Below are 13,608 nucleotides of genomic sequence, written 5' to 3' on the forward strand. Positions count from 1 at the left end.
AGTCACATTGCATACAACTTTATGCATAATTGAATAAGCTTTAATCCCGTCCTTTTTGGTCACATGATTTTTACCCCCAGGAATCTAATTTTATGTAGTTCATTATAGTATGTCATCTTTCCCTAGCAACCAGATGTAAACAAACTACAAACGTACAGGTGAATCAGAAAATTTATACATGAAATATTATCCAAGTCAGATGTAAACAAATATTTATATCACAAGTTTGTGGTCCATGCAGGAGTTTGACATATACAATAAATACAAGAAAGACAACAAAGGAATTCATCATTGTGTAAAAAATTACAACAAAAATTTGTCTTTCGTGTAGATTAAATTGGCTTATACATGGATTAAAAAACCTTTTATTTAATATCTATCCTATAATTTAATTTTTTAATTTTTTTACAAAATATTTTGAAACGTGTCATGTTATGTTGAAATATCATATTTAGAAATTTAAATATCTGCTAATGATATGTCATTTAATATCACAAAATATTTCATGGGTGAATATCTCGACCATTCTCAAGGACAAGGAATAAAACTACTTACATGAACCATGGAAGTAATATATTTTACTTCCATGCATGAACTTTCTATTGAGACATTGAATATTAATGCCTTTCAAACATCAAATGTCAAGATGTGTTTTCTTCATGTTCATGTTTTAACAAGGATAATATTTTTTTGTGTATGTGTACAGCTTAGTTAGAAAACATATCAATAAATAATCCTAGTTTTTGTTAAAAGATTCCATATGTGATTTTTTTCAAAGAAATGTTGTTTTTCTCCCATTTTCAGGAAAGTATTAATAAATTTGGGTAAATATGCTCGATTTGCTAAAAACTATCACCAAATATCAGTTAAAAAATGAAAATAACACTTTTATAAATTTTGTATGTCAGAAGTGCTTTTCTTGATATATCTTCATCACTTCAAGCTGAAAATTTGAAAGCCAAGGATATATAAGAACCGAGCTCAATGACCAAAACGGAACTATAAAATAGACAAATCCATTTAAGACCACAGATTGAGATTTTTAATTGCAAATGTACCCTTGAATGTTTATAACTGAGATGTCATAAACATTGCTTCCTTTGTACAATGAAGCAGAGAGATCAAATAAAGATCATAACCAGAATCATTGACCTTGAGCAAAATAAAAGAATACCTTGAGATTTAAACAGTAAACAATGATTATCTAAAATTTCAACAAGGATTGAGCTCAAAGCAAGACCTGTATTTATGAGCAAGGATGCTTATCAATATTTTTATATAAACAACATTTCTTTTTAAATGGAACAAACAGAATGTAGAAAACCTTATAATTAATGACCTTGAAATTTATTTATTCATTTCAAAGCAAACAAGACAAGACAAGACAAAATCATGTAGTGTAGCAAACAATTGCAAGTTTCAGCAATTCTGAAAGTATTTTCAATATATTTTTATTTATCAGCAATTCTGAAAGCATTTTCAAAATATTTTATTACAAAGTCAATCATAAGGCCAGTAATTTCATAGTAATTTATTCATAGATTTTCTATAGAATTTATGACCAAGTTTAAATTACCTTTGATGATATCTCAACTGATATACAAAGTCCTCATCTTTATCACCATATAAATATCAATTAGTCTAAACACTGGATAAATATCAGGTGTCAAAACTCATCAAAATAATCCATAACCAAACAAAGACTTCCAAGTTTCTGTATTTGTATCAGTTTACAATCTAGTTTTTTTCCTGATCATGATGTGATATAAGGTGAATTGATCTCCATAATTTGTCATTTAGTTAAACACATGGCACTTTTCCCTTACCTTTATTATTATACTTTTTCTGCTGTGAGAATTGACAAAAGGAAATTCAGAAATAACTATCTAAATCTGTCCGACTTGTTCATTCTATCTTTATAAAATCTAAATAAATGTGCAATAAAATTTTTGGAAAAAAAATCTTTTGATTTAACCTTTTTATTCAAAAAGTAAAATAAAAGATGAATGTATCTGATTTACTCAAATACCCTTGCTCAAGCTTTGAAAATGGGAGGGGCAGATGGAAAGACAGATGGTAAAGGGTATCACTAAATGCCCCTACCACCTACGACAGGGAATAAAAAATAAAAATCAAACATACCAATGACCACATTGAAGGTATCCTTTAAGTTGTTAAAATGTTTTTAAAATTATATTTCCACAATATAAAAAAAAATCGTATCCTGTCTTTTTACATAATTTCAAATCAATTTAAATCAAATAGTATCACATATATCAAAATTCATACTATTTAAAAGGGAAAATATATCAAAATTGAGAAAAAAAGGTAATAAGCATTTAATTGAAATTTAACGGGAAAAAAAATAATATCTTACCTTAATATGCATTGCAACTAGAATGCAGCATGCACTTCAAATGTTGAACAGAAATCTGTCAATACATCTAAACTGATATAACTCCCCTGCAATAAACACTGTGTGTTTTCCCTTTAATACCTTCTAATTGTAGAAGATATTCTGCTCAGCAGGTGATTATATTGTACCTGGATAATTATACCTACGTGGGGGAGCTTGAGCCAGGTATCTCAGGTAAGCAGTCAACCTGTAATCAAGGGTCTAATGACCAATCAATGGTCTGACGATCAATACCCGTAACGTAAATGTTGATTTCATCGATGGTTATCATTAGATCTCAATTAATAGATGCAATCACTTTCTAACTTTGTTCTTTTTATAACTTATACAAGCATTTAGCATTTTGCGCAACAAGAAATCACTGCAACTTTGACATTGAGCTATCGATTTCTGATCAAATGTAAAAATCTGGTAATTCCATGAAGATATTTACCTTTTTATATTTCAGGTATAAAGACGTCAGAAACACAAGATGCCTAGATGAAGTATTGATCTATTAGACACAGACTTAATTGTTGTTATAAATATGTAATTGTACAATGAAATCTGTGTCTCCAGAAAAATAAGTCGGTTATTAAATCACTTTACCAAAAATATATAAACAAAAACAAAAATATTTTCATGTATTGTCTCACGTCAACAATTCAAATATGACATTAATTTGTTCATATATGTACTACTGCGTCAAAAGTCATTCCTTCTGCATTAGTACTTTGGTCTTAAGTGACACTCACAGTAGACCATATGTATCCCCACTTTTCAATTGTTGCCGAAAACATGGTCAGAACTTAAAGCACAAGACCTGATCCTCACTATGTAGCTTTTTTTGTCTTGATCTTTGATATAGTGTTGGTCACTGCTCAAATGAGCTTTCAAACAGTCCATAGAAATAAATCTTTCCCAAGAAAAATTGAACTTTGCTGAAAGGAGCATTATAACTATCTATGAGGTCTGACCTTTGAAATTCAACATTTCTTAATTGAGTAATCTCATAACCGTCCATTGTCTTTAACATTTGCTAGGAAATAACATATTGAAATAGAACACTGCTGAGGTTAAAATTTTGTTACAAGTATGAGTCTAGCAACTACCCAAGACTTAACTGAGTAATTTGTAAAGAGGTCATAGAATAAACTGTCATAAGAACAAGAAAGAAGTTACTGACAACATTAGAACACTTGTTACTGAACCTAACATAACAAGATAAACTGTCATAAGAACAGAAAAGAACTTGCTGACAACATTGGATCACTTGTTACTGTCACTAACATAACAAGATAAACTGTAATAAAAACAGGAAAGAAGTTACTGACAACATTAGAACACTTGTTACTGAACCTAACATAACAAGATAAACTGTCATAAGAACAAGAAAGAAGTTACTGACAACATTAGAACACTTGTTACTGAACCTAACATAACAAGATAAACTGTCATAAGAACAGGAAAGAACTTGCTGACAACATTAGAACACTTGTTACTGAACCTAACATAACAAGATAAACTGTCATAAGAACAGGAAAGAAGTTACTGACAACATTAGAACACTTGTTACTGAACCTAACATAACAAGATAAACTGTCATAAGAACAGGAAAGAACTTGCTGACAACACTGGAACACTTGTTACTGAACCTAACATAACAAGATAAACTGTCATAAGAGCAGGAAAGAACTTGCTGACAACATTGGCACACTTGTTACTGAACCTAACATAACAAGATAAACTGTCATAAGAACAGGAAAGAACTTGCTGACAACATTAGAACACTTGTTACTGAACCTAACATAACAAGATAAACTGTCATAAGAACAGGAAAGAAGTTAGTAACAACATTGGAACACTTGTTACTCAACCCAACATTACAAGAAGCCATTATAGTAGGCTTTTTTTTTATGAAGAATGATATTATAGCATTTTTCACCATGGTATTTATCCATTTACCAATTTAATTTTGTAGTCAGTAACACAAGTTGTTTCCCTTTGTCAATTGTAAGCTGGTCCCAAAACCAGATAAAATGTGCTGACCATGCAAAGCAAGATAAGTTGATAGTGATATATAGGAATTTTAACAAATTTTAAAAGAAAATAATTATTATTATCAAAAGTATTAAGTCTAACAAAAGATTGGATGTAATTAAGGGATTTGAAAAGCTTAAAGATTAACACATATTAGGCACAGATAAATTTGATCTTTCCACTTGCTCTCATTGTCAATGAAAATGTAACTTCAGAAAAAATTAATCTAAGTAATGGATCTTTAATTAGAGGGTGAATTACAGAATTTCTTTACAAGAATTATACAGAATTAGCAAAAAACTATGGCCGAGTGGTCTTAGAAATCAATCTACTATATCACTAGCCTGTATTCACTTAGGTTGTGTGTTCAAATCCTGTAAAGGCAAGTGCACTAGCCCCTTATCTAAATTGACTAAGATTTTCAGTTTTCATTCACCAAAAAAAACTGACAGCCCATGAAATAGTACAATAGTGGAAAGTGGCATTAAACACCAAACAATCAATAAACTATTGGTGCTTACAATCTTTTTTGAGCTCATATGAACAACGACCAAAGTTAGCCTATACAAAAATGCTCCATCTGCACTCTATTATATCTGATATATTCTGTATTTGATTCACATAGGCTTAAAAAGATTGATACAATTTAATTTTAATTTTAATTTAACACCTGAATAAATCCCATGTGAACAGCCTGAGATGACAAACTCAAGGAGACTGTCTGGGGTTTCTAGTTCTTATTTACATTTTAATATAGGTTGCAGAGTTTTAATTGAGTGCACCTTTAGTAACTAAGTCTATGAACATTATGTACAAAGAAGAACTAGTAGAAATTGAGTTACCTAATTTAAATCATGACTTTCATTTACCTTGATATGACTGACTCTTGATTTATTGTTCTTTTTTAAGGAAGAAAAGATGTTTAAATATCCTAATACAGTAACAAAGGGCTGTTAAGACTCTCTATTATATAATGGTTAACCTGTGAAAGTTTTCTATGTGGGAGACAAATAAATTTTATGGTTTAGCGAAAAGTCGTGTTTTCTATCATGTACTCACAAAAGATATTCTTTCACACGGCAAAGGTTGTAAATCTTTTAATTTTTTTATAATTTCACATAAGACAGTAAAATCAACCATTTTTAAAAATAGCGAGAATTAAAGGTTAATCAGTGTAAGAAAACAAATTGACATGACTTTTTAACATCCATATCTTAATTATATATGGGGCTTAAAAGCACTATAATATACATTATTTGAAGTCCTCAGCACTTTGTAAGAATACACACTTACAAATATAAAAATCTCTGTATAAGAAATTATCAAAATTATATCTAAACTTCATTTCTGAACATTTTGTGAAATATAACAGCAATTCAATGAACAAGCAGAAAGTTCAGTTAACAAATGATAACTTACTATACATTTTCAGTAAACAGGAAGTTATTGAGCTTTGGTTGTTAAAAGACATCACACAGAATAGCATGCCAACACAAAGCTTGATTCCATACAGGAAGCTCTGATTTGCAATTCCTTAGAAAACTGTGACAAAAATTTCTTATAACTGATCATGACAGATAGAAACATTAAGAGTAGGGGTATAAATTGTCTATGAAATAACCATAACTTAAGTGATTCAAAATAAAAACCCTTAACTGACTCCCTTCTGATATCGAATGAAAACTTTTGAATATAAATACAAGAGTAAATGATAATTCCTTCTGTATACCCCTTTTAAACTGAGGTCAAGGTCAAATAACACTTTACATATGGATATATGATTAAAAACACCAGACCTAACATGGCAATCACAGGGTTGACTAAAATGGAATTAGCAATGAAAATGATTCTTTTCATTTAATTCTTAGCGAGCAAAGATAACATCTATTTATTAGTATAGTGTAATAGATTATAAAAGTCATATGCATATCAAATTACCTTATTAAAGTACTATTACACCTACATGCACTAAATAGCTAAATGTTACTCATTAAAAAATTTCTTTTGGTTAGTACCAAGTCATCATCTAAAGTCTAGTTAAGAAAAAAAATTAGGTCATTAGAATGCTAAACCACCAAGAACGTCTTACTTCTGCTGCGCTTGATAGAGAGCGGGAACGGGATATCTGTGAAAATGACCGACTCTTGGAGAGAAATGATCGTCTTGGCATCATCTGTTTAATCTAGAAAATCCCAAAGTACATTTCTCATGGTTTTTTGAAGTTTAAATGTAAACCTGAATAGTTGTTTATTCATAAATGTAAAAGTAAGTTAATCGGTCACATAACAAATGTCAACAAAATAGCTGTAATGATTATCAATTGCATATTAAGAAATAATTAAAATAATTTTCAATATAACATAAAAATCTAAGCATACAAATTGATTTTTTTCAAATAAGATAAAAATATCAACCTCTTAAATTACACCTGACATTTCAAATGAAAATGTCAATAAGTAATTACTACAGAGCGACATCAATACAAATAGAATAAACTTTGTTATATAGGTTAAAGAATAACTTTAAAATTTTTTTAAAGGGTTCTTAACTGGGTCTCACTTGTGATTGCAGTTGCCAGTGTAAAAGGGTAAAGTTGATTCTAGAAAGTAAGTCCAGGCCACTTATCAGTAAAATACCGAGTTTTTTGGTGAATCAAACTTTTTTCTTCAGATGCTTTTTAATCATCTTGATGATGAGCTTCTGTCTAAGTTTCATAAAAATCAAAGAAGATTTACAATTTCCTCATGTCATAAAAATTTAATCCCAGATTGTATGAAAAATGTTGTATTTCAAATTATTTAACTCAGTCTAATAGTCTTATAATTAGAAAAATACTGAAAAAATATCTTCATTTGACTTCTGAATCAGACATTGTCAATTACAAATATTCATATAGTATGTGAAGGTTTTGACAATGTAATTTGCATTAACATCAGACTGTATCCACATATGTACTGCAAAACAAAAAGTCCTTTTATCAGAAAATGAAGAAAAAAAAAACTATTGAAAATAAAGCTTCAAAAAACAAAATTTCTTAAAGATTTGGCAAAGTAATTGATGTCTGAAAAACCTTTATCCACAGAGAAAACTTAAATGTAGGATTGCTACAGCATAATTGTCACAAGCTCAAATTTTTTTGTAGTATAACAATATGCTAGGATAAGGGAGATAAGCCAGGTAAATTCTTAACAGCATAAAATATTCATCTTGCTGTAATATTATCTATCATCCATTCAGTAATTTAACAAGTATTGACATTAAAATATTCAAAGTTTTTATACTTGTCTTACTGATATTTATATTTGTTTTTTATCTAACTCTTCCTTGAATAGAAAGTATTGAACTGAATTGAATGATAAAATATTTTCCTTATACTACACTTCTCCTTAGATAAACAACTAACAACCATTCTCTAGCAATGGGCTGAAACTTTGAACCAGTTGAAATGTTAAGGTGGTACCCAACACCTGAACTAAAAATAATTTGGCTCGTTAAATTTTCTTAAAATTTGGACAAAGTATTTACTTTGACCCTTTGACAAAAATATAAAAATTTCAAAAAATTTGCACCAACCGTTTAATCAGAAAAATTACACTGGTTGTATAGCAGTTTGACAAACACTTATTTTGATCATTGAGAAGCTTAATATTACCTTAACCACACAACGTAATTAAAACGTTTTGCTGATTTTACAGAGTTATCTCCCTGTAGTGTTACGTACCACCTTAAATGGATTCAAACTGCAGCATGAAAAAGATTTTTGGTTCATTTGTGTTGTTAGAGGCTTCTGGATAAAAGCAGCAATATCATCTATCTATCAGGACATACCAATATCATCTATCTAACAGGACATACCAATATCATCTATCTAACAGGACTCTAATAGGACATACCAATATCATCTATCTAACAGGACATACCAATATCATCTATCTAACAGGACATACCAATATCATCTATCTAACAGGACATACCAATATCATCTATCTAACAGGACATACCAATATCATCTATCTATCAGGACATACCAATATCATCTATCTATCAGGACATACCAATATCATCTATCTATCAGGACATACCAATATCATCTATCTATCAGGACATACCAATATCATCTATCTAACAGGACACACCAATATCATCTATCTAACAGGACACACCAACATCATCTATCTAACAGGACACACCAACATCATCTATCTAACAGGACATACCAATATCAGCTATCTAACAGGACATACCAATCAGAACAAACTGATAGCAGCAATATCATCTATCTAACAGGACATACCAATATCATCTATCTAACAGGACATACCAATCAGAACAAACTGATAGCAGCAATATCATCTATCTAACAGGACATACCAATATCATCTATCTAACAGGACACACCAATATCATCTATCTAACAGGACACACCAATATCATCTATCTAACAGGACACACCAACATCATCTATCTAACAGGACACACCAACATCATCTATCTAACAGGACATACCAATATCAGCTATCTAACAGGACATACCAATCAGAACAAACTGATAGCAGCAATATCATCTATCTAACAGGACATACCAATATCATCTATCTAACAGGACATACCAATCAGAACAAACTGATAGCAGCAATATCATCTATCTAACAGGACATACCAATCAGAACAAACTGATAGCAGCAATATCATCTATCTAACAGGACATACCAATCAGAACAAACTGATAGCAGCAATATCATCTATCTAACAGGACATACCAATATCATCTTTCTAACAGGACATACCAATCAGAACAAACTGATAGCAGCAATATCATCTATCTAACAGGACATACCAATATCATCTATCTAACAGGACATACCAATATCATCTATCTAACAGGACATACCAATCAGAACAAAATGATAGCAGCAATATCATCTATCTAACAGGACATACCAATATCATCAATCTAACAGGACATACCAATCAGAACAAACTGATTTAAAACTGCTCAAACAATTTGGATAATAATCATTTGCACAATAAAGAACAATAATTAAGAAAGCAATGACCCATTTGATAGAGGCAATTAACTATATTGCATTACTATGTCTCCACAGTGCAGTGTCTCTGCAACAGTAGACAAATGAAGATAAAAGACATAGTTCTTCCAGATATTCAAACATAAATATTGATGTGGATGAGCATTTCTTTCAATCCTCTTTTTAATCTCTTGTTTTGAAGTAAAAAAAGGTAACCAACTGGGAATCTAATAATTACTTTGTACTTTGATATGGGTTCCTTTAACTGACATAGAATCCTTTGAAGTGTGGAACATCAGCATGTGTTATATTCTTTATGAATTCAATAGGAATCAGCCAATCTATTTTGTTATAAAAAGCATACATTTTCTAAAATTGGATTTTGACAGGTATAACAAGAGGGTGAATATGATGAGCATTGTCTAGTCAGTGTAACCACTACTTTTTTCCACAAACAAGAGATAACTGATAAGCCATACTATTGATTTTTACTAACATCAGTCAGTTGCAAACCAGTTAAACATGAGAAACAATATCAACATGAATGTGTCAAAGTACACTGATGCCTCACTCGCACTATCATTTTCTATGTTCATTGAACAATGAAATTGGCATTAAAATTAGAAAGATCATATCATAGGGAACATGTGTACTAAGTTTAGTAAGTGCAGGATAGATACGCTTGGTAAAAACTTACTTTTTCTACCTGTTTCTAAGCCTTTTACAAATAAATTGATACAATGTATAGTACATTCAATATTTGTTGCTCATTCAATGGATTTTGTGCTAATGTGATAATTGACATCTTTATCCTGTGATTATATTCAGTTATTACCACATCATTAAAAAAAAAAATATATCCCTCATGAAACTGTATTGACTATAAATATATAGATAGGTTAACTTGACAGTTCCATTATCGTGTGAATATCTTCATGCAAAAGAAGTAAGCCAGACGCAGAAAATTATGCTGTCAATGAATTATGTATAATAGAATACTATAAATTCAGAAATTATTGTGTGAATAATTTCAAAATGCAAGGATATTATTGCGATTATAACTCTGTCTCATTTTTCCGCCATTATTTCTGAATTTTCAGTTATAGATAATCTTCAGATCTATTGATCATTTATAACTTTGTTCTGTAAAGTTATAAATGCCTGAAACTGTATACACCGGCAAATAATAAAGTTTAGGTTTCTAATGCAAAGCTATGCCAAGTTGAAATACTGAAGTAAATGGGGACTCTATTCTTATTACAGTGAATCTAGTGCTATTCCCCACCCTTATATTCTAAAGTAAGATAACACTTCATTCAAAGGGATATCACCAATTGCCAAAAATATTCCACAGTAAAACAGAACCCCCCCCCCCCCTAAAAAAAAATAACCAGACATACAAACACAAACAACAACTAAAACATAAGGTCCATATAGAATGACTTGGTAGACATGGTAGAGGCATGACATGTGACTTATGCTTTACATATCACAAGTGACTTGGTAGACATGGTAGAGGCATGACATGTGACTTATGCTTTACATATCACAAGTGACTTGGTAGACATGGTAGAGGCATGACATGTGACTTATGCTTTACATATCACAAGTGACTTGGTAGACATGGTAGAGGCATGACATGTGACTTATGCTTTACATATCACAAGTGACTTGGTAGACATGGTAGAGGCATGACATGTGACTTATGCTTTACATATCACAAGTGACTTGGTAGACATGGTAGAGGCATGACATGTGACTTATACTTTACATATCACAAGTGACTTGGTAGACATGGTAGAGGCATGACATGTGACTTATGCTTTACATATCACAAGTGACTTGGTAGACATGGTAGAGGCATGACATGTGACTTATGCTTTACATATCACAAGTGACTTGGTAGACATGGTAGAGGCTTGACATGTGACTTAAGCTTTACATATCACAAGTGACTTGGTAGACATGGTAGAGGCTTGACATGTGACTTATGCTTTACATATCACAAGTGACTTGGTAGACATGGTAGAGGCATGACATGTGACTTATACTTTACATATCACAAGTGACTTGGTAGACATGGTAGAGGCTTGACATGTGACTTAAGCTTTACATATCACAAGTGACTTGGTAGACATGGTAGAGGCATGACATGTGACTTATGCTTTACATATCACAAGTGACTTGGTAGACATGGTAGAGGCATGACATGTGACTTATGCTTTACATATCACAAGTGACTTGGTAGACATGGTAGAGGCTTGACATGTGACTTAAGCTTTACATATCACAAGTGACTTGGTAGACATGGTAGAGGCTTGACATGTGAATTATGCTTTACATATCACAAGTGACTTGGTAGACATGGTAGAGGCATGACATGTGACTTATACTTTACATATCACAAGTGACTTGGTAGACATGGTAGAGGCATGACATGTGACTTATGCTTTACATATCACTGTTGAGTAAAATTAATTATACAGAAACTTATGTAAATTCAGAAATTTCAAGTCATCAGTTATCTCAGATATCCGAGTAGTTACAAAAAATACCAAAGTTAACCTGAACTGTAACATTACAATCTAGCACCTGTATTTTTTTTGTTTTTTTTTTTTGGAAAATGTACAGTATACACCAATTTTGTTACTAATTTACAACAGTACAAACCTCAGCACTGGCCGTCAGAGGACAAGTATTAGACAGATACTGACACAGCTCTGCATGCTGACCTGGCTTGAAGTGTCTTCCTCTACCTTGGCTATATAACCACTCAGCTTTTAATCTATAAAAAATTAATTTGATATTTATTGAAATGCAAAAAAACTCGTGTTTTATCTCATAATGTGTAATGATTGATAATTTAGTCTTAGATGCACTGATATTTTATTTCATGTGTAACAATTGATAATTTAGTCTTTAAATGCAAGACTTTCTTTTTTATTAGTTGTTATTTATAATTCTTGGCTTTGAACTAGCAATCAGTAACTGTGACTACTTTCAGATCTGTACTTAGTGTCTTTTTGTTGTTGGGAGATACAAGTACCTTACCACGTCCACTATGTGATTTTGTTAGATGTATTTCTATTTATATTCATCTGACCAGTTCAGAGCCTTTTTTAACTGATTTTTATAGTTTGTTTTTATGTTGTACCTTTACACCACTGTCCCAGTTTAGGGGGAGGTTTGGGATCCTGCTGATATGTTTAACTCTGTCACATTCTGCATGTAAATATAGCTGACTATGGGGTTTGGGCTTAGCTCATTGTAGAAGGCCATACAGTGACCTATAGTTGTTAATTTCTGTCTGATTTGGTCTCTTGTAAAGAGTTGCTCATTGGCAATCATACTATATCTTTTTTGTATATGTTACAGTAAATATGACAAGTCAAAGATATAAAATCCTAGTTCAAAGAATCCTACAAAAGATAACGTTGAAAATCGAACATTACTATAAAATGCATATTCAACTAAGAAAACAAATGCAACCTAAAGTATTTAACTAAGGCCGTGTTCACATTGACCTAAACTCGGTGTTGTGTAAGTGTAATTAACACGTAAACTAAACAAAATTACGTTCCCATTGATAAAATTCAATGTTTACATGTAGTGTAAAACATGTTTTGTCTACATGCAGTCGATACTCGATGTAGGCCTTGTGTAGATTAAGTGTACACAAAACTAGGCATTTAAAACATTAGTTTCACCGTGTATATTTAAGGAAGAAACAATTCACTCATAAATACATTACTTAAAAAGTGTGAGGTAAATGTATTGTTTGTCTAGTAAATGTATCTCGGATCCGTTAAATTACCCTTAAAACTAAAAAAAAAAACATTACCCCTCTCTTTGCCAAATACTCCTTGGAGAAGAAATACCATTTGAAAAAAACCCAGAAAAGATAGGAATATAATGATCCCTAATATATCATTCCTTCTTCTCTGTACTGATGTAATGCATTGGCTTTATGAGAATAAAAATATATATTCTTCGCCTGTAAGTACGCTGCTGCAGCCTACGTTTTCTAATGCTTAATCGAGACATCTTTATTATTCTCAAGCTACTGCAAATCATCAAAATAGCTTTCATAAAGAAGCAACCACTTAACTTAAAAAGGGGGGGGGGGGGTATTTTGTTAATTTATCT

At 31.3% G+C, this 13,608-nt stretch overlaps 1 protein-coding gene across 8 annotated transcripts in view; it reads right to left on the reverse strand.

Moving 5' to 3' along the window:
- LOC143048110 (uncharacterized) overlaps positions 1–13,608 on the reverse strand; it is a 79,144-nt gene that overhangs the window by 42,909 nt on the left and 22,627 nt on the right. For 6 of the 8 annotated variants that reach the window (XR_012969744.1, XR_012969743.1, XM_076221568.1 and 3 more), the window contains exons 9-10: positions 12,133–12,247; positions 6,525–6,617 (exon numbers count right to left, since the gene is read on the reverse strand). Coding sequence is in view for 6 of the 8 variants with exons in the window: in XM_076221568.1 (XP_076077683.1) it covers positions 6,525–6,617; positions 12,133–12,247 (208 nt within the window). In the remaining 2 variants the exon portion in view is untranslated. Of the gene's footprint in view, positions 1–2,377; positions 2,510–6,524; positions 6,618–12,132; positions 12,248–13,608 lie in introns of those variants that run through there. The other 2 variants (XM_076221572.1, XM_076221575.1) reach the window with 2 other exon arrangements.

Source organism: Mytilus galloprovincialis, chromosome 10 (genome assembly GCF_965363235.1).
Source record: "Mytilus galloprovincialis chromosome 10, xbMytGall1.hap1.1, whole genome shotgun sequence".
Taxonomy (NCBI): domain Eukaryota; kingdom Metazoa; phylum Mollusca; class Bivalvia; order Mytilida; family Mytilidae; genus Mytilus; species Mytilus galloprovincialis.